Source organism: Urocampus carinirostris, chromosome 8 (genome assembly GCF_059441175.1).
Source record: "Urocampus carinirostris isolate Australia breed hairy pipefish chromosome 8, RoL_Ucar_1.0, whole genome shotgun sequence".
Lineage (NCBI taxonomy): Eukaryota > Metazoa > Chordata > Actinopteri > Syngnathiformes > Syngnathidae > Urocampus > Urocampus carinirostris.
Window position 1 is genome coordinate 19,752,225 of NC_142356.1, and position 23,970 is coordinate 19,776,194.

Sequence of the window (23,970 nt, forward strand, 5' to 3'; positions counted from 1 at the left end):
ACATATCAGAATAAGTGTCTCAAATAAATACATTACAAAAATATACAGGTGCAAATACATATTATACATTGGTTACACATATTTACAAAGAAAGACGGTACACCGAGAGAGTTTTCAAAGCTTTAATAATAATAACTTTCATCCCAAACGGTGCCTGTGACTGGTAGCAACATGCTCGCAACACGCTCGCAACACGCTCGCAACACGCTCGCAACACAGTAAACGGGTCTGTTAAAAAAAACATACCATACTTTTAAAAATCACGGTAAACCGTCCTCATCTTCCTCCTTACAACCTAAGCCATCAAAGTCGTCTTCCTCAGTGTCGGAAAGAAACAGTGTCATATAGACGTCGTCCCACTCTCCCTTAGCCTCACTCGGGCGATCACTGTCACTGGTGTGCCCTCCTCTCCGTCACGGCTTTTTGTAACCCGTTGGTGATGGTGGATTTTTTGATGCTGCCCCACGCTGTCAGGATCCACTGGCAGACTTGCGAAAATGTTGCCTTTCGTATGCGGCCAGTTTTAGTGAAAGATTTCTCGCAGCTAGTCAAGCCAAGAAGTTGCAGTCTTCCTCGGCGCATATATTCCACCGGTCTAAATCTTACCTTTGGTACTCGAGCCCCGCTGGCGGCCGTTGGAAAAATTACATAAATTGGCCGCATCACTGAATAAGCCGCAGGGTTGAAAGTTTGGGGAAAAAGTAGCGGCTTATAGTCCGGAATTTATGGTAGTTACAAATTACCATATGTACTCGCATATAATCTGACCCCCTAAAACTGCTTTTGGTTAGCTACATAATAAGAAATAAATCAAAACGTGTACAATAACTTGCGGGAGCAGTGAACCCTTCATATTTCTTGGCTTGTGCAATCTTGTAAATGAACACTTAACCGAGACACTCCATTTCCATTTTGTATTTGGGCTTCAAACCACTCAAAGACAGCTTCCTCCATTTCTGCATACTGTCCAAGTCTAGTTTGTATTGCAAAAACAATTTTACAAACAAAATGAGCACACTTTCATGGTAAATTCTGTGCTCACGTTTACCCCATGTACCTGTACAAGTCATGCCCCCCTTCCCATGCGCTGCCTACCATTCGCAACTGGGAATACACAACCCAGTATGCTCAAATAAGCTGACACCCTGATTTCATTTTGTTATTTCATTGTTATAAATTGGGTTTAGATGCGAGTATATAGGGAGGATATTTACATGAGAAAATCAGTGTGCTTGAGACGGACCCACTAAAACTGTAAATATGGGTTTGGGTTGGTATTTAAACTTTATTAGAAACAGTCCCTTTCTTCATTTTATCATTTTCTTCCGCAAATTAATGAAAACGACCAGCACTAGCGTAAAATCACTCTCCACAACCCCCATTCCCCGCTTCATTTCGTCCAGCCTAATGCACTGAGAGGCCGGTGTTGTGCCGACAATTGTCCCCCCGGCATTAAATGTCCCCCCTAGTGGCTAGCACAAACCTCACTAAAACGACTTTGAATGTAGTTTTTGGGGTAATGGAACGTAAAAGAACAGGCCATTTGCAGCTTCTATACCTTGTAGAAATCAGTTAAAAATATTGACTCTGGCAAAATAACATTGACCTGCATGAAATGACTCCCCTTGCTCAAACGTCACCAAAACGACTACGCCTTTTCCTACCAATTGATGGACATGTAAACGAGCTGATTTAATTGCGATTTACCAGCAATTCAAAACAGTAATCTTCCGAATATCACATGTATTGACAACTCTTATGCACTGTCCCATAAAGCGTGTAACGATAAAACAAACAAATGATCAATGTATAAAACGTTCACAATACAGACGCTCCCTTACTTACGACCATTCGACTTACGAAAAATGGTAGATACGAACATTGTTCTCGGGATGTATAAAAATATCGGGACATTGCTGTAAGTTATATTTTGCATTGTGTGCTCCTTTTTCCGAGTCCAAGATAGTACTGTAGTGCTTCTTTCCGCCACTACTGGCATGTGGAGCTGTGAGAGGTCACCCAGCATCCACCCTGAAAAAATCCGACTTCCTCTTTCTAGTTTGTGTGTAAATATTCATAAGAACTTTTGTTTAATATCTCGTGCGTCCATTCAATATGGTTGGTGTAAAGTGTGAAGAAGAGGCGAGCCGTTTTTTTTTTTTAAATGAAAGTGGAATAAGAAAGCTTGATGCTGTTGAGAAAATTGTTGGATTTCTTCTTTTTCAGACACTTTTTACCATGGAGGAGGAAGCCGCCTAACTCTTGAAGCTCATCTTCCAAAAGTAGATTAAACTTAATTCTATTTATCTTTACACAGCATATAATTTTATGAACTGTTTATGTTTTGGTCCAAACATTACAGGTTACTTATACAAGCCTTAAACATACCTATAGAAACCTTCAACATACATTCCATACAAAATATATAACTGAAGGCACTTATGAACAAATTCAACTTACGAATTAGGAATGATCATCTCGTTCGTAAGTAGGGCAGCATCTGTACAAGGTGTCATTTCGGCAAATTCAGAAAAACATTCACAATATAAGGTGTCAATTCGCCAAATTCAATGTTTTCCACTCCCTCGAAAGTGATCTATGTACAAGGTGCAATATCGCCGTACTTTACTGTTCTTTTACATTCCCCAAAATATGAGATACAAAGTTGTTTTTGTAATGTTTGCGCAAGGAAGACATTTCATGCCCAGGGAGACATTTTTCGGGCAAAACACCAGAACACTGAAGATAAAAGTGAGATAAAAACAGAAGGCTTGGTGAAGAAAATATATAAAGGCTCTTTGAACTCAGTTGGACATCGTTAACACATATTTAATAGAGAAAATATCTAATTTTAATATTTTGAAGGACACCTCCAACCAACCACCCCCTACCTTTAAGTAGCTGAGTTACAAACTGAGTAGCGGCAGTAGCGTTACAAATTTGTATTAATAATTTGTGACAGTAAATAGTAATATTTTGTTCCTGGAATGTGTTTCTTTGCAACGCTGAAAGTAGGTGTATGGTTAAAAAATTTATAAATGGATGTCAACAGGTGGAGTATACAACACTGGTATTTGTTAAACAAATGCTTGTTTCTGTAAAAGAGGTTTGTTCTTTGGTTTGAATGTATAAGAGTGTTTCATTGTTTACTGTACTTTGTGTTTCCTGTAAGAAAAGGTTTCTACATTACGGAATTTGCCTATCAGGTGTTCTATTAGGACCATAACCCAAGTGATTAAACGAGGGTTCTCTGTACAACCCACGTGCCTTCTTATCCCAGCAGTTTCTGTTCCAAAGCCGAAAAGGATGAGGCGTTGTCATATCTGGAGGCGGCTCTCTAATTGAGCGCGGCGCTAGACCCCAAGGTCCGCCTGGCTGACGTTTTCTTAATCCATGCTGTTTAACGCTGGCTGCGCTTGAGTAATTAAGCAGATAATCTTCAATTAAACCGAGCTCGACCCCATCGTGCGGAACGACCCCCATCCCCCTGTCGTCCCAAGACAGATGGGCTTCGGAGGCAAGAAGATCCCTTTCGGCCCCACAAGCACCGATAAATGGACGCCCTCCCGGTTTTATTAGTAAGCAGACCTTGTTTTGTTTTTCACTCGTAGCTCATAAGCTCATAAATTGACAAACTAGTAGGGCAAGTGGTGTCTGGTCTTCTTCATCCAATTGGACCAACTGGATTAGGGCACTGTATCATTGTGCGACGTGAAATAAATTGCAGACCTACAAATACCGCTTTGCACGTTTGACTAGTTTTTTCCCCCCCTCAAGAAGATTACCAATGTTTCAAAAAATATAACGCTTTTTCTAATGTAAACAACATCAAAATATTTGGACTCGAGACTAGTATTTTAGTCTATGGCTGCTTTGTTTTGATGCGAGATTAAGTTTTTGTGTCATGATTACTCATTAAACTCACTTGTGCCCGCTCGTTTGGGGCCAGTTGCTGCTGGCTACCTTATTCCCCGTCCTATTTAAGCTAATTTCTATCACTCGCCTGTTGTCAGTACGTCAGCAAACCTGTTTTCACAAGCCGGGCATATTTGACTCTGACTCCCGTCGGCCCCTTTTTGACACCCGTTTCCCATTCGTCTGTTCCTGATTTCCCCGTTTGTCTCCTGCTATGACCCGTTCTTTTGACCCAGACCACGTTCTGATCTCCCGTCCCGCCTAACGACCTGTTTTTCCGTCTAACTACACTAAGATCTCACGCTCCGGAGGATCCACTTCCGCATTCGGAACACGCTCTGATCCCGTGAGCGGCTTGCTTCCCGCGTCCAGCGAGCACCGGATCGCTGGCGATCCATTTCCTCTATATTTCAATAAACTTGTGAGTAACGTTACGCATCTGGGTCCTCCTTCTGTTCTGGTCGTGACACGTTGTGTGTGATCAAACTGCTCCAATGATTGCATAAGATTTCCGTTTTGGAAAAAGCTTGTCACTTCTTTTTAATAATCTGGATACGCGCATAAAAATACAGTGCATTATCAAAACTACCGCTTTTTAAATAGGTTCTCAAGTATGGTAGTTATGGTCATACCTACAATGTATTAGTATCATTATTATTATATTTCGAAGAGCCTTTCAGGACACCCAAGGTTGCTGTACATATAGCGGAACACAACGATAAAGAAAGAGTAAAACAAGAGTAAAACCAGCAAGTAATGAATAGCAAATAAAACACATTAGCGTTAAAAGGGTTGGTGTGTGAGGCAGGTGGTCAAGAAAGGGCAAGTCTGAAGAAGTGAGTTTTGAGCTCGGAATTTGAAGGTGGACAGGGTCGCAGAATGTCGGAGGTCAGGCGGCAATGAGTTACATAGCTGGGGGGCAGAGCAGCTGAAAGCTCTGCTCCCCATGGAGCTGAGGCGGGCAGGGGGTATAGTGAGAGGGAGGGAGGTAGATGATCTAAACGTGGGGGATGGCGTGGCACTGTGAAGAAGGTCGGAGAGGTAGGGAGGGGCAAGGTTATGAATGGAAATGTAGATGTAGAGCAGGATTTTGTAATTGATTATGATGTAATGCATAATTTCATTAAAAAAACTCGAGATACCGCGTTTATCGGAAATGTTTAACAATTATTTTCCAGCACCAGTTTCTTGTTCTTTTTAACATGTTCCAGTATAAAGTATTTCTTCTCATTTGTGGTCACCATGGCTCAGGGGGTAATACATGTTAGTTATGTCGGTTAATAATTTTGCTGTCATCTTCTAATTATCGTTTTTTAAACTATTTTTCCAAATATTTAATTGTGGGTTACTGATAAACAAATAACAAAAATAATACTTCTAATTTCCAGTGGGACAAAAAGAAACAGTTTAATATGTTCTGCCTTTTGTATGAAAATGAAATAAAAATTTACTTCACCAGAATGAAATGCAAGATTTTTACTTTATTTGATTATTTGATATATTATGTTTTGTTGTGCAATCTTAAACGGAACATATTGTAAAATACACTGTGCTATCTCGTGAGCACTATATAACAATATCTGCTGCCACCTACTGATGTGGATAAATGCTACATTTAGTCTTCAATCCATTTACTGTTGGAAAACACTGACTTAATGTAATGATATTATGTTTATTATATTTTGTTTTGTTCTCTTACAATAAAAGGTGTCTTACAGAATTTTTAGTCAGCACTTATGGGGGCCCATATTGGCAACACCTCTGTGTGTGTGTGCCAATAAAAATAGTTTAAGAAAGTTCAAGGTTGCTGTTTTTTGTTAGAATTACGTTTTCATCCTTTTTGTTTACTTCAAATTAGTTTTGGGATTAGTTTTTGTTTTTAAGAAACACTGAATATTTAAAATACGAAAATATTAACATTATCAGTATTTTGTAGAAAATCAAAATAATATTTTTCATTTCTCAAACATGATATCAGGGAAGCACAATGATAGTTTTTTCACAGTTCATAGTTTTTTTTACAGTTAGGATCCTGATTCTCGAGACAGATACTGGTAATAACTAGCTTTTATGTACATGCTATACATAGGAAAAACAAACATAAAATGTAATCCTTTATTTTTGTTTAGCCACGGGGATGTTTACCCAAAAGTACCGTAAATTCCGGACTATAGAGCGCACCTGATTATAAGCCGCACCCACCACATTTCGGGAAGAAAACCGATTTTGTACATACACAAGCCGCACTTGTATATTAGCCGCATGTGCCCACATTGAAAATACGCAATACAAACACGAAATTTTTTTTTTTTTGGTTTGAACAAATTTATTGACACTAAAAAACAGAAAACAATCATGACAATCTCAACAGCAATTAAGCACATTCACAATATTATATTCCAATATGACGTTTTTAACAGCAAACACAAAGTGAGGTTTGAACAAACCTTCTCGAAAATCTTATTAGCAATCAAGCATATTCACAATTTCATTATATAATTTTGTTTTCTGAAAGCATTTTACTTCTGTCAAATATTATTACAAAACAAAATACAGAAACTTCTTCCTTCCCCTTTAAGGTCAGACTAATAGTCACACAGCAATGTCCATTTTATTCCAATTTCATCAGCCGCTACGATGTTTCCATCTTGTAGCCATGCTTTTCCAGCTCCGCTCTCAACTGATTGGAGAAATCATCCTCGACGTTGTCGTCGTCCCAGTTGTCTTCCCAAACATGAGTATCTTCATCCTCGTCCTGTCCCGTCCAATCTTCAGCGGGGAATTCCTCAAACTCATAGTCCTCTTCGAGCAGACCAAGATCGACTATTTGTTTTTTGTCTGACATGTTGACGGTTTAGATTCTTCAGCGGCGACCGGAGAAAATATTGACCGGGCCCATCCTTCCTTCCCTCTCTTCCGGACTTCCTAGCGTGACCGACGTTTCGTGTCTTTTTAGACTTAAAAATGCGTTACGTGGCCGCTTACCTGTTGGCTGTGCTTGGTGGGAACTCCAGCCCCGCAGCCAAGGACATCAAGGCCATTTTAGGCACCGTAGGAATCGAGGCCGATGAAGAACGCTTAAACAAGGTCATTAGTGAACTGCAAGGGAAAAACATCAATGAAGTCATGAATTCAGGCCTCTCCAAGTTAGCCTCCGTACCAGCTGGTGGCGCTGTGGCAGCTCCTGAATTAACCCATACCCGATACAGTCCAAAAAATACAGCCGGCATAATGAACGGAAAATGTTACCGGTACTTAAGATTTAATGCAGACCTGCAGAGTCCAAGTGCCCGTTGAAAGTAATCCAAGGAAAAAAGTGTATATTTCCAAAGGTAAGGGTGGGAAAAATATATATCCGCTATTGTCGCCCACGTCCACAAACACGTCTGACCTTTACTCCACTTCCCATCAGCTCGCGTTTGCCCCGCCCCTTTTTTCTCATTTGCTCGTTCAAAACATATCAGAATAAGTTTCTAAAATAAATACATTACAAAAGTATACAGTTGCAAATACATATTATACATGGTTACACATATTTACAAAGAAAGACGGTACACCGAGAGAGTTTTCAAAGCTTTAATAATAATTTTATAACTTTCATCCCAAATCGTGCCTGTGAAGGGTAGCAAAACACTACTAGCAACACGCTCGCAACACAGTAAACAGCTCTGTTTAAAAAACATACCGTGCTTTGTAGTAAGCATGGTAAATCGTCCTCATCTTCCACTTTATATCTGACGTCATCTAAGTCGTCTTCCTTCAGTATGGGAAAGAGAATTTGTCAAATGGACGTCGTCCCACGCACTCCCTTTTATCAAAAACACGCTAACGTCACGCTCGCAAAGTAAAGTTTACGTGCGGTAGCTCTGTTTCCTTCTATATCGGACTGCTCGATTGCGTTTAGCTTGAAAGTTGCGTCGTGTGCCTTTCTTTTTGCAATTTGCATGATGAAAATATGTCTACGCTAATTTAATTTGTGCACAAGCTAAGAAGTTGCAGTCTTAATCTTATCTTTTGTACTCGAGCGCCGCTGGCGGCCATTAGAAAAATTACATAAATTGGCCGCATCACTGAATAAGCCGCAGGGTTGAACGTTTGGGAAAAAAGTAGCAGCTTATAGTCCGGAATTTACAGTAGTGTTGGAGATACGAGAGAAATACTAACTTTGTCAGTCATAACTATAATGACAATGCGCCCGCTCTGAGACTGGGAGGTCGGTGGTTCGCGCCCCGGCCGAGTCATTCCTAAGACTTAAAAAGTGGTCGGCGGCGCCCTCTGTTGGCTGCGGCTGCATCGGCTCGCTACAACGGGTCAGGTGCAATCGACATTTCGTTCTGTGTACATTGTTACACAGAATGACAATACAAGGAAATTATTATTATTATTATTAATATATGAGCACTCTGACACTGACATATAAATATTGTAGAAAATGCAAATGAAAATGGGTTTGTTCACTATTTGAGAATGTGTTACTTGTAAACTTTCTAAAAATGTTCCAGTACTAAATCTCACCACGCCTTAGCCAAGAAAAGATAGACAGATAGATAAATAGATTGATACTTTATTCATCCCCATGGGAAAATTCACATTTCCAGCAGTATAATCATGTTAAAAAAAAAAAAAACAACTAAGATATGGAATACAAAGATACCCAATATAACATGTAGCATAAAGAGCATTTAAATAATGTTCCAAAATGAGTAACATTCACTTTCACCCCCTTTTTTAGAGAATTCATGCAAAGTCGAAGTTATTTTTCAAATGATATTTTGCAAAGTCAACAACCAAATATGCAGATATAAGCTGACTCCCTCATTTCAGTACTTAATTTGTTATTGTAAATTTTGCTGCGATTCGAGTGCATACAGTTGAGAGAATATCTACATGAGGAGAAATTATGTGTTTTCGTGGATCGAGGGATGGATGTGACAATGAAGTGAAACAAGAGTCTCCGAAATTCATCATAGTATAGTTAATGATCTGCATAGATAAGGTAGCAGAGCAGTAACGCACCAAATTGTAGCAGCAGTTCACGGTTTTCAGATCCCTTAACCCCCAGGGTCGTCGGGGCACCACTTCCTGTGGTGTGTCTTGGGCAAGTACAGCCTGGTGTTGCCCATCCCTTTCCATGTGGGTGTTTTTGGGTACAGGTATGCTCCACTACATGAAACAGATATTACTGGTTTCCGTGGTAGCAGAAGAAGCCTCCTGATTTGACACATATACAACACCTTCATCGTCTGGTCGCTGTTGTTTTTCGGTGTAAAATGTCATCCCGCTCTTCAGAAAAGAGCCAGACAATGGCACTTTGCCCTCATACTGATACCAGATTCTAAATCTCTGGGGAAATCACAACGTACAATACACAACCGCATCAAGAACAATCTTTGTGGCGAAAATGTTTAGGCCTTTGCCTTTATGATGTAATAAAGGCTCTTATTCCGGTAAAAGACTTTGCATACAATTATTCCTTAAATATTAAAAGGAATAATTTATATAACATTTAGAAAAATAAAATGGTTCCTTTAAAAATAAAAAGAATGATTCCAAATAAGTTTCATAAATTCAGTACATAAATGGTTCCATTAAAATAGTTAATTATCTGAATACATTTATGTGAAATGAAGACTTGCCGAGCGACCGTCGATCACATCTTAATAATATTTACAATATATTGTGAAAATCCAGCAGCTTTAAAAAAGAAAATCTCCAAATTCTAATTAAGTCATCAAAATACCAAAACTTATTACTCACCTCGGAGAAGAGCTTTTCTCTTCTTTGGGGGACTTGATGTAAGCATTAAAATAAAAAAAGTATATTTTGTTGTTTAAATACTTCTTAAAGTACACTAATTTTACCCTTTGAGTCTTTAATAGGTCACAAAAGTGAAGGACGCAACAAAATCGCGACATAGTTTGTTTTTCAACAAAAATATGAAAGGCACAAATTATTTAATCCATATTGTCCGATGTGATATTCAAAATTTCGAAAGATAAATATTTCAACTCTAGTTATTAGGGTAGGGTTAGTATTAGTTTTGTCACACGTCACTGCCCGTCCATGCAGAGGTCCGGCTCATCTATAAAAAGCGCGGTGACGTTTTACACCGAAAACAGACCAGTGGATGAAGGTGCTGTATCTGTAACTATGAAAACCAGGACTGTTAATTTCCTGTGGGGGAGAAAACCCAACCCAAAAAAACTCTGATCAGGAGTTTTCTCCTGTAACTGGTAACCATTGATCCCAAGAGCCAAGAAGAAATCCAGAGGTTCGATAGCAATTTCTGTAAGGTAGAGTTCCCCAGAAAAATGTGTCTTTCTAAACCAGATGGTATCATGTTTCCTTTTCAAATATTGTTACCGCCCAAAGGGGCATTTCTTTCTTTCTCTGTCTTTGTTCTTTGATCTAAATAAACGCAGTTGGGGGGACGGCCCCTTCAGAGAGTTGAGATGTACGGCCAGAGGAAGCCCATCCCTCTCCAGCTAGCTAGTTGTAAAAATGAGACAAAATGCCTAATATATTTTTTATTGATCAGCCAAATTGAAAACAGCTCTCACCACATGAGATCGAAACATATCCAACAATTTCCATTCGGGCCCCGGCGCTGTGGAATGCTCTGCCCTCTGAGATACGAACTGCAACAATAGTGGAAATGTTTAAATCTAGGATTAAAATACAAGTATATTATATTTCTTACGATTGACCTATATTTCATGTTGATGATGTCTGTGTATTGTCTGTTGATGCCCTTGCAACATCCATTGCAGCCTGGTCAACGTGGAAGGGGGATTACCTCATGTGCAGTCCCTTCTCGGGGTTTCTTCATTTTTCTCATGCTGAGGTTCTGAGTTTTTCCTTGCCCTCATGTAGGTTTAGATCAGGGGATGGTGAAATAATAGTCTGTACTCTGTACAGCCCTTTGAGACTTCTTGTGATTAAGGGTTAAACAAATAAACAATGACTTGACTTGACTTGACGCTTCTGCAGGATTTTGGCTTTAAGTGTACTGTTGTGTTACAACTTTGTATTAATTACACTGTAACACGCCAGTCCTAGAATAGGTACAAGAATCCCTTGCTGTATCACGGTTCCCTTTTCGCGGTTTTTCATTGATCTTCATAGTTTCATCCTTTGTTACGTGGTAGTCCCAACAATGTCTGTGAATTAAAGTCGAATTTCGAAGCCCAAAATCATTGACCACAAAGTATTTTCCGCTCACCCGCTGGGTTTTTTTTTGCCGCCCTGGCAACATGTCCGCCGCGCAGCATGAGGCTGCATGTTAAGTGGATTTCGTGCAATTAGAATCGCCATCAAAATTTATCGCACGCGCTCATATATTTAAACATTCTCTTCCCTGGTTATTATTAGAGACACTTTGCGTGCGGCACAGCAGGCTGTTAATTATCTCCAATGTAAAACCATTCACGTCGATACCAGACGCTCCGAGCACTAGCGCCAGCCGCCACTTTGATGTTCTCCTTGTTGTTGTTGTTTTTTACGAACGGTGCGTGCTTCCTCCTTCTAAACCGTCCAAGTCTCTTGCCTGATTTCTGAATATAAATGTAGACTTTTTGCTTATGTGGGAAAGAAGGAGCCAAGCTGAGTTGTGTTAAGAGAGTTTTGACTTTGAAAATTGTATGAAAAGAAATGGAGAAATACAATACAACTTGAATTTGAAAAAAAAAGCTAAGACTTGGAAAGATTTTAAAAAGGATACTATGTAATATTTGACAACCATATGCCTCCGTATCGTGTAGTGCAACCGAAATCAAGTGCTTTAAAGCATAAAGAAGAATACAAACTACAGGGACTCAAACTGACCTTTTTTCGGGCCAGACTTTGACAAGATTTGGGGATTTAGGGGTTATTTGTAGCAGCAAGAGGATGGACAGTCATGTCAGCTCTCTTTAGCTGAGGCTACTGTAATTTAAAATAAATAAAATAATTCTTAACCTATGAGTATTTTAAAAAAATGTGCATGAAAGTTCGTGACTATCTACCCTGGTCATATCCCTCGAGAGGGGTGATCAACAGCAAGACAAACACGCACAAAAAAAAGAAAAAAAAGGAAAACAAGAAGCAAAGAAACACACAAAAAATGTGACCACGACCAACCCAAATGCCGAAACATCCAAACAAGTTAAGTACCTCGGCACCCAAGTTGGTCATGCTTTTGCAGATCTCTTCTTGGCTCTTAGGTTCACTAGTAGACCAGCATTTTGAGAGTGAAGGCTTTGGACAGGCACATAGGGGGAAACAATATTCAAATCATTATAAACTCATTTCCAACCATTGCAATTGGACTAAGACCATAATTATACTCTTGCACCTGTTAGCATATTTGTAATACAGTAATCCCTCATTTTTTAACAGGCTGCGTTCCAAAAACGTCCCACAATAGTCATAACCTGCATTGTTGAAAACTTTTTTTTTCATGTATTTATTAATGTATTTATTTATTACTCAACATCAAACCTTATTTACAGGGTCAAGTATTCGTTCAACAAATAAAAGTAGTGTATTTTATAAGAACACAGTCCAGTTGCCGTTATCATATGGACGCAATGGAAAAAAGAATCTACCTTCTGGTTCTGTCTTCCAGAAACCATTTAGATTTATCAAATATTTTTGAAAAAGAACCAAGGAGCATGTGGCTCCAGAACAAGATTAGCGTGTCGAGAGTGTTCAACTTTGTTGGCAAAAGAAAGCATCTTCCTCTGTGTAGTCAATCAGAATGCAGAACACAATGGACGATGACAATCTGCGGAGTAGCGAAATTGCGATAAAGCAAGGGATTACTGTCCTGGAAACATTGCATTACCATTTGGATTCTTGTTTGGATGTAAATGTCCCCATTGAAAGATTCTCCCTTCTTTTTGGAGGTTTAAAATCCATTCCACTCGATAGCGGTTAGCGTTGAGGTAGGCTTCTAGTAGTCCCTCTGGATCCCTCATCGAACCGGTTTCCGCCATTATCGTGACCTTATGGGACCACCAGCAGTTATTACCTCAATTAAGGTCAGCTATGTTAACCCCCAAGCGGGAATCAATAGTAACTGTACGGCCACCATTTTACGGCAAACCCCCAAGCATCAAGTGGTTTGATTTTTGGAGGAAGCCGGGGGATAGAACAAAAGCGCCACAAAAATCCGCTGACACCCTGCGGGCCCGTAACGTGGGGAATGTAAGACGGTGGCAGCCCTGGCGCAATTTCTCTGTATTTTCCGCTTTAAAAACGTGATTTGATGCCTTCTCACTCAATGAGCCCTAAATGAGCCCTTTGAATTCCCATCAGCTGGCGCGCATGCATTTTAGATGCCTTACGGGAGCTGCCATTTTAGCCCCGCGCTAATGATCCGTCGGCGCTCCGCCGCTAACGCGTATAAACGCTTCCCCCCCTTCGCTACGCGCCCCCTACCCCCCACTCCCAGACCACTCCTGTTTCCACAGTGATAATTAAGCCATCAAAGCGTGCGAGCGTGCCCATCCTGTGTCTCCAAGGTGAGAATGTGGGCTCACATGTCAAGTGGAGCGCAGCCACCCGTGTGGCTCTTTAAAACGGGGACACAGGGGACAAGCGGGGGCTGATGCTGTGTGCTTCTGTGTGTGTTTGTGTTTCAGTGAGGGTATCTGATTTTGTGTATATGCAGTGTTGGGTGCATTACTGGAAAAAATGGTTACAGTTACCAGTTATTTCATTTAAAAAGTAAGTGTGTTATCCCCTAGGTTACTGACACCCAAAAGTAGAACGTTACGGAAGTAATCATCTCGTTACGTTTATAAATACAGTGGGAACTCGGTTCTCGACCATAATCGGCTCCAGAACCCTGTTTGAAAACCGATTTGTTCGATCACCGAAATCTTTTTTCCCATTAAAAATAATGTAAATCGTTTTAATCCATTCCAACACCCTGAATGTTTACCAATGTTTAACGTAAACATAAAGCTAACCCAGGCTAATCGTACGTCCGCGTTATCATAATCTTCCGTACGAAAGACTACGCTAACATGAATGTGTAAAAATTAAAAAATCAGGTCGTTCACAAGTCATTTAGCACCCGGGTCTCCACAACAAGTGGTGAGCGGTTCATTGGAAAGGGGGCTCCGTTCCAACACCCTGAAAGTTGGGCTCCGTTCCAACACCCTGAATGTTTACCTTGAATGTTCAACGTAAACATAAAACTGACCCAGGCTAATCGTACGTTCGCGTTATCGTAATCTTCCGTACAAAAGATTACACTAACATGAACGTGTAAAAATAAAAAAAAGGATAAAGAAAAGAGTTATGAATAGGATTTCTTACCTTTGTGGTGGTCAACAGAAGGCGCATGCTGTATTCCCTAGAAAGATCAGACACTCGCACACCTCCTTCATATTTTGCTATTATTTCTTACTTAAATGCAATAGTTGTATGCACTACTTTCCTTTTTTCACCTGGAGCAACTTTGCTGCTTGCACTGACTTTCTTCGGAGGCATAATTAGGGGCTAAAACACTTCGTACACCTATATTAAAAGCGAAAGCAAAAGGAAGCACGTCCGCACGCAATTACAGTCGGTCACGAAAAGAGCGATCTACACCCGTACGCCGCTCAGCATCGCACCCTAGCGTACGCACTCACGCAATACCGGCGTTCGAACTCCGATTTTTTGACCGAACAGCGAAGCAAGAATTTCTCAAAATCTTTGGTCAGACTCCGATTTGTTCGAACTGAGAGGCGTTCGAAAACCGAGGTTCCACTGTACTCACATTGAAGCCAACCCCCTGAGATCGCTTAAAAGTAATACCTCGTTTTTCGCGGGGGTTGCATTCCAAAACCCGTGAAGTATAAACCTTTACTTATTTATTTACTGTTTGTATTACTCAAAAATAAACCTAAATTACCGGCTCGAGTACATGTTTAACAAATAAAAGTACTCTACTTAAAAGTGGCGTCCGTAACTTCAAAAATCTTCTACTTACTGACGCCATCTCCTGGCTGAAATCATCATTGCATTCTTTGTCAAGCTGCCTATCTGCCGCATGCATGTACGTGTCTCTCTTAAACATGCTCAGATGAACTATTTTTTTGTTGTTTTTTGGGGGGGGTTTGGGTTGATATTTGGACTGTATTTGAAGGAGTACTTAAATCGACCAGTTTTATCCTCTAATAAATGGGAAATAATAGCACGCACATTAAATCACTGTCAAATACCCCTGATAAAAGTAAGATAAAAGTCGATTGGTGCGGTGAAAAAAAATATATAAAGGCTCTTTGAACTCAGTTGGGCATTGTTAACACCTATTTAATAGATAACATGTTTAATTTGAAACCTTTTAAGGACACCTGAAACTACGCACCTAACCTTTAGTAAAAATGTTATTCATAATAACTTCAGTACAGTCAAATAACAATTTTTGATTTTACTGCTAAAAATAGGATCAGCTTTGCTTTACATGATACTATTATCACGTGGACGTTATGGAAAACAGCATTTACTTTTCAGTTCTGTCCTACACAATCATATATTTTTCCGTTATCAAACATTTTTGAAAAATAAGCAGGGAGCCACTAGGAAGAGCCAAAGACACACATGTGGCTGCAGAGCTTTTGTGGGTCCAGAGTGATTTTGTGGACACAATAGCTTTTCGAGAAACTTGAAAATGAAAAATAATGGCGCATACATAATTTAGGTCCGTCAAGCTCTTATAATTATGGGTACAACTCAGACCGAAACATCATTGACCGGAGGCAGACAAGCGAAAAAAAAAGGACAGGGAAACTGTTTTACCAATCAAAATGCAAAGCACAATGCACAATTAAAATCTGCAAATTAGCAATAATGCGGTAAGTAAACTGTCATACAGCAAGGGATTACTGTACAGACGCTCCCCTACTGACAACCAATCGGCTTATTCTTAGATACGAACATTTTTTTCAGGATGTCGAAAAATACTCAGACATTGCTTTAAGTTAGATTTTGTGTTGTGCATCTTTTTCCAAGTACAGGACATTACTGTAGTGCTTCTTTCCACCGCTACCAGCGTGTGGCGCTGTGAGAGCTCACCCAGCATCCACCGACTTCCTCTTCCTGTCACAGTCTCAGTTTGTGTGTAAACATACGATACTGTGTTTCTAGCGGGCCAAGAACTTTAACATTTTCCCCTTGATTTCAGTATTTTATTTTATAGTTTTAACTCTGGCTTGGATGAGAGTCTATACAGTAGAAAGAATATCAGAAAATCAGTAGGGAGAAATTGCACAACCTCGTACAGTGGTACCTCTACTTCCAAATGTCTCTACATACGAAAGTTTCAGGTTACGAAGTACCTAAACAGGAAAATATTGCATCTGGTTACAAAGACGTTTCAGGATACAAAGTCAAAATTCCATTACAGTACGCGCTGCTATTAGCCGCTTCCAGTGTTTCCCGAGCATAAAAATAAACCTGGCTATCGTTTGAAATCTGCTTGGTAACCCAGTGCACATGTGTTATCTCAGCATGCTTTTCGTGTCACCGTCACAGTTCACAGTTCAAAGACGAGGAGGAGGAGGGTTCCAGCAAGATGGCACGGAAGAGGACGCAACCCTAATTAGAATTAAAGACATCTTAGCAGGATTCCATGAAGTCTTGGAATTTGTGGAAAAGGAACCACGTGGAAAAGTTGATTATTATCAGGACCCAAATGCGTAGCGTTAAACACAAGTTTATTGAATAGAAAGAGGAAGGGCAGCGCCTGCGATCCGGTGCTCACTGGATGCAGGACGCAAGTCACTCTCACAATCGGATCGTGATCCGGATACGGAAGTGGATCTTCCGTAGCGGGAGATGGCGGTGTCAGGGACGGGAAAACAGGTCGATAGCCGGGACAGAAGGACAACAACGCGGTCGGGATCAAAAATGGGTTGGAAGCCAGGACGGGAGAGCAGATCTATTCGGGATTAAAAACGAGTCATAAACCGGGACAGGGGAGCAGACGTGCTCGGAATAAAAAACAGGTCGTAGCCGGAGACAAACAGGGAGATCAGGAACGGACAGGTGGAAAAATGGGTGCAAAAAAGGGACAGGCGGAAGTCAGGGTCAAAAATGCTTGCCTTGTAACAACAGCAGTTCGCTGACGGACTGACAACTGGAGAGTGACAGGACTGGGTTTAAAAAGGGACAGGGAACCAATCAGGTAGCCCGCAGCGGCTGGCGCCAAATGAGCGGGCACAGGTGATCCAAATCGGTAATCATGGCAGTGTATGTTACCTCATGAATGAGGGAAAAACCATCAAAGAGCAAACTATTGATATGATCTGCTTCGAATAGGTAGAGGAGTAACGCACCATGTTGTAAGTACAGATGAGTTATAAAAATCTTGCAGTACTCGTTTACGAGAAAAGCAATTGTATTAATGCATTGCAACCTGTAACTCCCAACACTGGTATTTATCTGTGTTTTGTGTTTCTGTGTGTCGCAGCTGCAGGCGAGAAGAGTGTGACGTCAGCCGGATGGCTAGGTCATTAAAAAAAACGAGCAAATTAGCCCGCATGCACGCTCACGGCGATATTATTCAACGACGTCCAATCTGCGAGGATGTGATTGCTTTATCGTTACTTTTTACCCAGGATGAGTTTTTAATTAATCGAGGGGCCAATTAGAGTGAGGGTGTTGGCCACTTGTAGACTATGGGCTGCCAATTGTCCAGACTTCATCTCAAGGACAAAAAGAAAAACTAAACCAGCGTTTCAAGCCCGTAGCCCACTGAGGGTGAAATGTTTGTGAGGCTGGTAAATATATATATATTTTTTACAGTTTTCAAGTCACAAACCTTGGCACACAGTTATAACAGTTTTAGTTTATTTTTGTCACATCGAAATTTCTAATTAGTACAATATCACTGTCGAGAACTTTTGTTCAATTATAAACAGCTTCATCAAACAAAATCGGTTATTCCGAATTTTATCCTTTAAGAGTAGAACATTTGTATATAAACACAAAAATAAATAATTAGGGCAGCAACAACTAATGGATAAAATCGATTAAAATCCATTATCAAAAGCGTTCGCAACAAATATCAACATGGATTCAATGTGTTGTGCAATTTATGACCTCCATCTAAGTCCCGTGACTTATTCTCTAAAACCGCTGTGAACATAGACAATTGCCACATCACACAGAGCGACTCACTTAAAAATTTAGGTGTCATTTTCGACCCCGATCTGTCCTTTCAAACACATGTGAAGAAAACTACTAGAACCGCTTTCTTCCATCTCCGTAACATTGCTAAAATTCGTCCTATACTTTCTCAGTCGGATGCGGAAATCATAATTCACGCGTTTGTTACCTCCCGTCTCGACTACTGTAATGCACTACTTTCCGGTCTTCCGATGACCAGACTCAAGAGTCTCCAGCTGGTACAAAATGCTGCAGCGAGGCTTTTAACAAGGACAAAAAAGTACAATCACATCACTCCAATTTTGGCTAACCTGCATTGGCTCCCTGTTAGCCTAAGATGCGATTTTAAGGTTCTCCTATTACTATACAAAATCATACATGGACTTTCCCCCTCATATCTTTCAGAGCTGATCTCCCCCTATGTCCCGGCCCGAAGCCTTCGTTCCGAGAGCGCCGGTCTCCTGGTGATCCCAAGAGCCAAGAAGTGTTCCGCTGGTTCGAGAGAGTTCTCCATCCGGGCACCGGTGTTGTGGAATGCTCTTCCCCCTGAGATCCGATCTGCAACCTCAGTGGAAATTTTTAAATCTAAGCTTAAAACTCACTTCTACTCTCTAGCATACGAATAACCTAAACTTCTTATATGTAATAACTTGTGAAGCCCTTAGAGACTAATTGTGATTAAGGGCTATACAAATAAAAATTAAAAAAATGACTTGACATGACCTTAATTGAGTGCAAATAAGAGTGCATTGAATTGAATTGTGACGTTGTTGTGTAGTTGGGGCTTTTGAGAGCACATGCTTGTAGTAGCACCTCGATCCAGCAGAGGGTGACTCAAGATCACATTTTGTTGCAAACTATACTCTGTTATATAATATAAATCAATAAAAAAACGAGCGTTTTTGAAATAGCTTAACGATAAACACGAAAACATACAAAAGTATGCTTTACACCTGCAAATTTGAAAGATAACTTTTTTTATCACAAGCAAAAAAGAGAGGCAACATGGATATAGAATAAGAGTACAGTACTTTGTTGGATCTAAAGTACTCCGTGCACCAAAATATGGTCTTTGAGGCGCCCTCTGCCTGACCAAAGTGCTACTACAAGTTCATCGCCGGATCAAAAGGACATCACGCAACAAAATGTGATCTCAAGTTGCCCTCTATGGAATTGAAGTGGTACTACAAGCATATTGCCTCAACAGCCCAACTATAATACGTCTCAAGAAGATTAAATGCACTCTAACTTGCAGACACGTTTGACGGACAGACAGAGGGATCTCTACATGAACTTAATCTCTGCTGAGAGTCACTGATGTGCAATAGCGTCTCTGCTTCGAGAGGTAATGTAAACGTACACGTATCAAAACGTTTAAGGTTTGGGAGCATTTCAGCCTGGATACAGCATATAAAAACACTACTTGCAAAGAACAGCTTGCATATCATGGTAGTAGCTGGTTGTCACACGAACATAGAACATGTCCGACAGTTGAACGAAATGGAGTCTGACCCGCCTCTGTAAGATTCAAGTAACTTTCAAGCCATTACTTTTTTGACGACATGCTTTGTACATAAATAAGTGTATATTTACCAATAAAATAGAGCTTTAGCGTTATACCAGAATGTGGCAGACAAACATATCCGAAATACACGCTTGCTGTCCGAAGAACAAAAGCCAGTTGTTAAATTGTTAAAAACAACAAACGTCTGGTGTTAAAACCGTATGATTTCAAAATGTTGAGAATCGTTCAGTAGTTTTGTTATAGACTTTGCAGGTAACCACTACTTACTTTGTTTCATTTACTGTTCTACAGCAACTAATTAGTTCTTGGTGTCACGAGACCGGACCAGGTCGGAGGCAGGAAGGGTGAACTCATTTGCGTTAAGGAAATAAAAGTCGTCCAACACTCAGGGACAAAAACAAAAACAGGCTTACAGGCAAACAGGAACTCAGACTAGGAATACTCACAAAACAGGCTTTTACTCAGAACGGGCAAGTACAGGTTTCCTCAAGTCAAACAGAACAGAATAATGCAAAGTAATGCAATGAACCCGCAACCGGCAATCCCCAAAACCGCCTTTAAGAAGCACAAACGCAAATTAGAAAATCTGCTACAGCCGGTGCCAAGGGGGCGGGGCCAGCCAGTCGCCACGGTGACCATGCTGGACATGACACTTGGAATAAACAATGTCTACTTGATTTGAAATTATTATGTATTTTTCCCTAAAAAATGGACAGAGGTTAATTTATGGATTTATTTATCCACTGATGGAGCACTTTGCCTTAATGCTTTTAGATTTGGATTTAATTTTTATACAAATCTGCACTATGTCCAATAAATGATGTATTTTTCATTGTACACATGTTCTTGAGTTCATTGTCATGTCCCACAAAATGAAGTCAACTTAATTCTGAATTCAAGAAAAAAAAAATCTGTTTATCCACCAAATCATTTCAATAGTCGGTGACTAGTCGACTATTAAAACAGTTGTTAGTTGCAGCCCTATCATCAACATGGTCGTACTGGGAAGCGGCAACGGTTCGACTTCACCCGGTCGTCAAGTCACGACGCCGCTTGGCGAGAATAATTATGACTCTCCCGTGGCGTGGGTATCAATCACGGTGATGGAGCTGTTAGGACATGTTTATACGCATTACCTGTTGATTGGGAAAGGTCGCTCGGCGGGGTTTGACGCCGTAACGGGCGATAAGGGGCCGCGCTTGTTGCTAACGCGAGCAAACGCCTCGTGATTAGCGCCTCCGCCGCCGATTCAGAAGCACCCGTAATTACCTCCCTCAGGTTCAAGCGTGTCGGGATAAGCGCACTCAGTTACTGGCGGAATACTAACAAGGGCGAGAAATTCTGCTAATGTCTATCTCGGGGAAAAAAATCGTAGCGGAAATCAGTTTTCTTGGTAAAAACAATCGACCAAAGGGGGCTGAAAAACGACATGGTTCGTGCAACATTTGTTCACGGAAACCCTTTATCTTTAAAGAAAACCAAACACTACCAAAATAGGAGACAATATCAAGTATCGGTAATTTTTGGGTGCATTTGCTGACACATTTGTAATTAAAGTGATATGCGGTGAGGTTCGTGTTTGGTGAGGCAAAGTCTGGTTTATTCGTATTCATCATTTGATTGACAGAGCGAAAAAGCAAAACATACACTCCCTACTTACGACCATTTAACTTACGTAAAACGGTGGATACAAACATTTTTTTCGGGATGTCAAAAAATCTCCGGACGTTGCTGTAAGTTGGATTTTTTTATTGTGTGCACCTTTTTCCAAGTACAGTATTTTACTATATATACTGTCTATTCTATACATTCTATACTGTCTATGCTATGTCTGTACTATCTCAGAATTTTGACATTTTTATTGTTTAATATCTCGTGCATCCATTCAATATGTTTGGTGTAAAATGCAAAGAGGAGGTGAGCCATTTCTTTTGAAATGGAAGTGGAATAAGAAAGCTAAATGTGGTTGAGAAAACGGTTGGAACGCTTTTTTTCAGCCACTTTGCCCCACAGAGTGGATGTACAAAAATATCGGGAAATTGCTGTAAGTAAGATTTTGTATTGTGTGCTCCTTTTTCCGAGTCCAAGATAGTACTGTAGTGCTTCTTTCCGCCACTACTGGCATGTGGCGCTGTGAGAGGTCACCCAGCATCCACCCCGAAGAAGAAATCCGACTTCCTCTTTCTAGTTTGTGTGTAAACTTTCATAAGAACTTTGACATATTTTTTGTTTAATATCTCATGCATCCATTCAATATGGTTGGTGTAAAGTGTGAAGAAGAGGCGAGCCGTTTTTTTTTAAATGAAAGTGGAATAAGAAAGCTTGATGCTGTTGAGAAAATGGTTGGATTTATTTTTTTTCCGGACACTTTTTACCATGGAGGAGGAAGCCGCCTAACTCTTGAAGCGCATCTTCCAAAAGTAAGTCAAACTCAACTTTATTTATCTTTATAGAGCATATTATTTAATTAATTGTTTATTTTTTTAGGACAACCCAATACAGGCTACTTTTACAAGCCTTAAACATATTTGTATAAACCTTAAACTGTCAGGACCCAGAAAGGAATCTCGGACTCAAATGCGTACGTTTGGAAGGAATCTTTATTGATTAGTTAAGGGAGCTGGCTTAGGAAGCCGCTGTGCGTCGATCGCTCGTAGCGTTGGGGCGGGGCGTCAGTTCCGTGACAGGTAAGAGGAATCAAACTTCGCAGGCAGGTCGATGATCAGGGCAGGAGAGAAGTCGTAGCGAGGAGCGGAAAACAGGTCGAAACCGAAGGCAAGAATCAAAACAGAGTTGTCTTTAGTACTTGACGATCTGGCGTGAACACACAGGAACTCAGAGGTACGCTCGGACAAACTGGTCTGGGCGCTGACCGCTTAAGAACAGTATGGCAGCCAATCAGGGAGCGCGCTCCAGCGCGCCACACAACTGCCGCAGGTGTCTTCACTTTAGCAATCGTGACAGAACCCCCCCCTCAAGGGACGGCTCCAGAAGTCCCCAGAAAAAAAAAAAACATCATCCGACAGGCAAGACAAGAAGGTCACAGGAAAAAACAGGCAATCCAATAGTAAATCCAAAAAATACGTCACCAAAAAACCCAAGGAACCTCACAGGAAGTCACCAGAACACCTCCGAGTGGACAGGACCCCATCGACAGCATCCGAAGGGACGGGAGGGGAAAGACCTGTGGGTAGAAGGGATGCAGTACCAGACCGTCGGGCACGCCCACGGTGTGGAACAGGCTGGTCCAAATTGAGGTGGTAGGTAGACTGGCGGGCAGGCTTCCTGGCAGACCAGTCTCGAGACACTCCGACGGATGAACTGTGGTGGCTGGCATACTGATGTCGAGAACGATGGAAACGCCGGCAGACGGACGGACGACGGTTGGACCGACGTCGGCGCTCCCTGACGGACATCTTGTCAGGCAGACATGCGGACGGAGGATCAGACAGGCAGACAGACTGACGTTGAGACTGGCGAACGGACGGACTGGACTGGCGGGCAGGAGAGCAGGACTGATGCGTCAGAAGACCGATGGGAACCTCAGCTGGATCCCGCGTTGCGGAAGGAGACCTGGAAAGGATAGGACGAGAGGTTGGGTGAAAACAGGTTTGTCTACATTCAACCCCCCACTCCAGGACCACCCCCGTTCGCCAGTCCAAGTGAGGGTTGTGCTTGACCAGCCACGGCTGTCCCAGGACGAGTGGTTGGCCGGGGGAGGGAAGCAGGTGGAAACTAATCCACTCGCGGTGGTTCCCAGAAAGTTTCATCTCCACCGGCTCTGTAATTTGTGTTACCATGCCCAACAAATGCCCATCCAGGGCTTGGGCCGGAACTGGGGTTGGAAGGGGAATGCTTCTTATTCCCATACTCTGGGCGAAGGCCACGTCCAGCATGTTGACCTCCGCGCCTGAGTCCACAAGGGCGGACAGGGACTGGGTAGACCCGGAACTCTGACGGTGCACCTGAAGCCTTGGCCTTCTGGTCCCGGATATCGGGGTGTGGACAGAGCCCAACCGGATGACCCCAATCGTACGGTGAGATCCCCCTTTTACCGGACAGGTCGATGCCCGGTGCCCTTGCCCCCCGCAGTACAGACAGAGGCCGGCAGAGAGTCGGTGCTGACGCTCCTCGCCTGACAATGTCAAACCATCCACCTCCATAGCCTCAGGGGGGTCCAAAGGAATCGCGGGTGGTTGATGGACCTTCGAGCCGTTGACCCTTTCGGATGAGCAGGGAGCTGGGTAGTGCTGGTAGCCTCTCTCACGGCGTCTCGCCTGCACCCGACTGTCGATCCGGGCGGTCAGATCAATTGCCTCGTCAAGCGTTGCTGGGGAAGCGTGGGACACCAATTCGTCCTTTATGTAGCACGCTAAACTGTGGAGGTA

The 23,970-nt window shown here is 41.6% G+C and overlaps 1 protein-coding gene and 1 pseudogene across 1 annotated transcript; one reads left to right on the forward strand and one right to left on the reverse strand.

The window, feature by feature from the left end:
• Nucleotides 1-6,414: 6,414 nt before the first annotated feature.
• On the reverse strand, nt 6,415-6,792 carry LOC148361140 (26S proteasome complex subunit SEM1 pseudogene; annotated as a pseudogene).
• A 14-nt stretch (nt 6,793-6,806) lies between these two features.
• On the forward strand, nt 6,807-16,489 carry LOC148361141 (large ribosomal subunit protein P2-like). Its single transcript, XM_088342914.1, has 2 exons — nt 6,807-7,166; nt 16,423-16,489. The coding sequence occupies exons 1-2, from the start codon at nt 6,880-6,882 to the stop codon at nt 16,487-16,489; spliced, it is 354 nt and encodes a 117-aa protein (XP_088199040.1). The 5' UTR covers nt 6,807-6,879.
• The last annotated feature ends 7,481 nt before the right edge of the window (nt 16,490-23,970 follow it).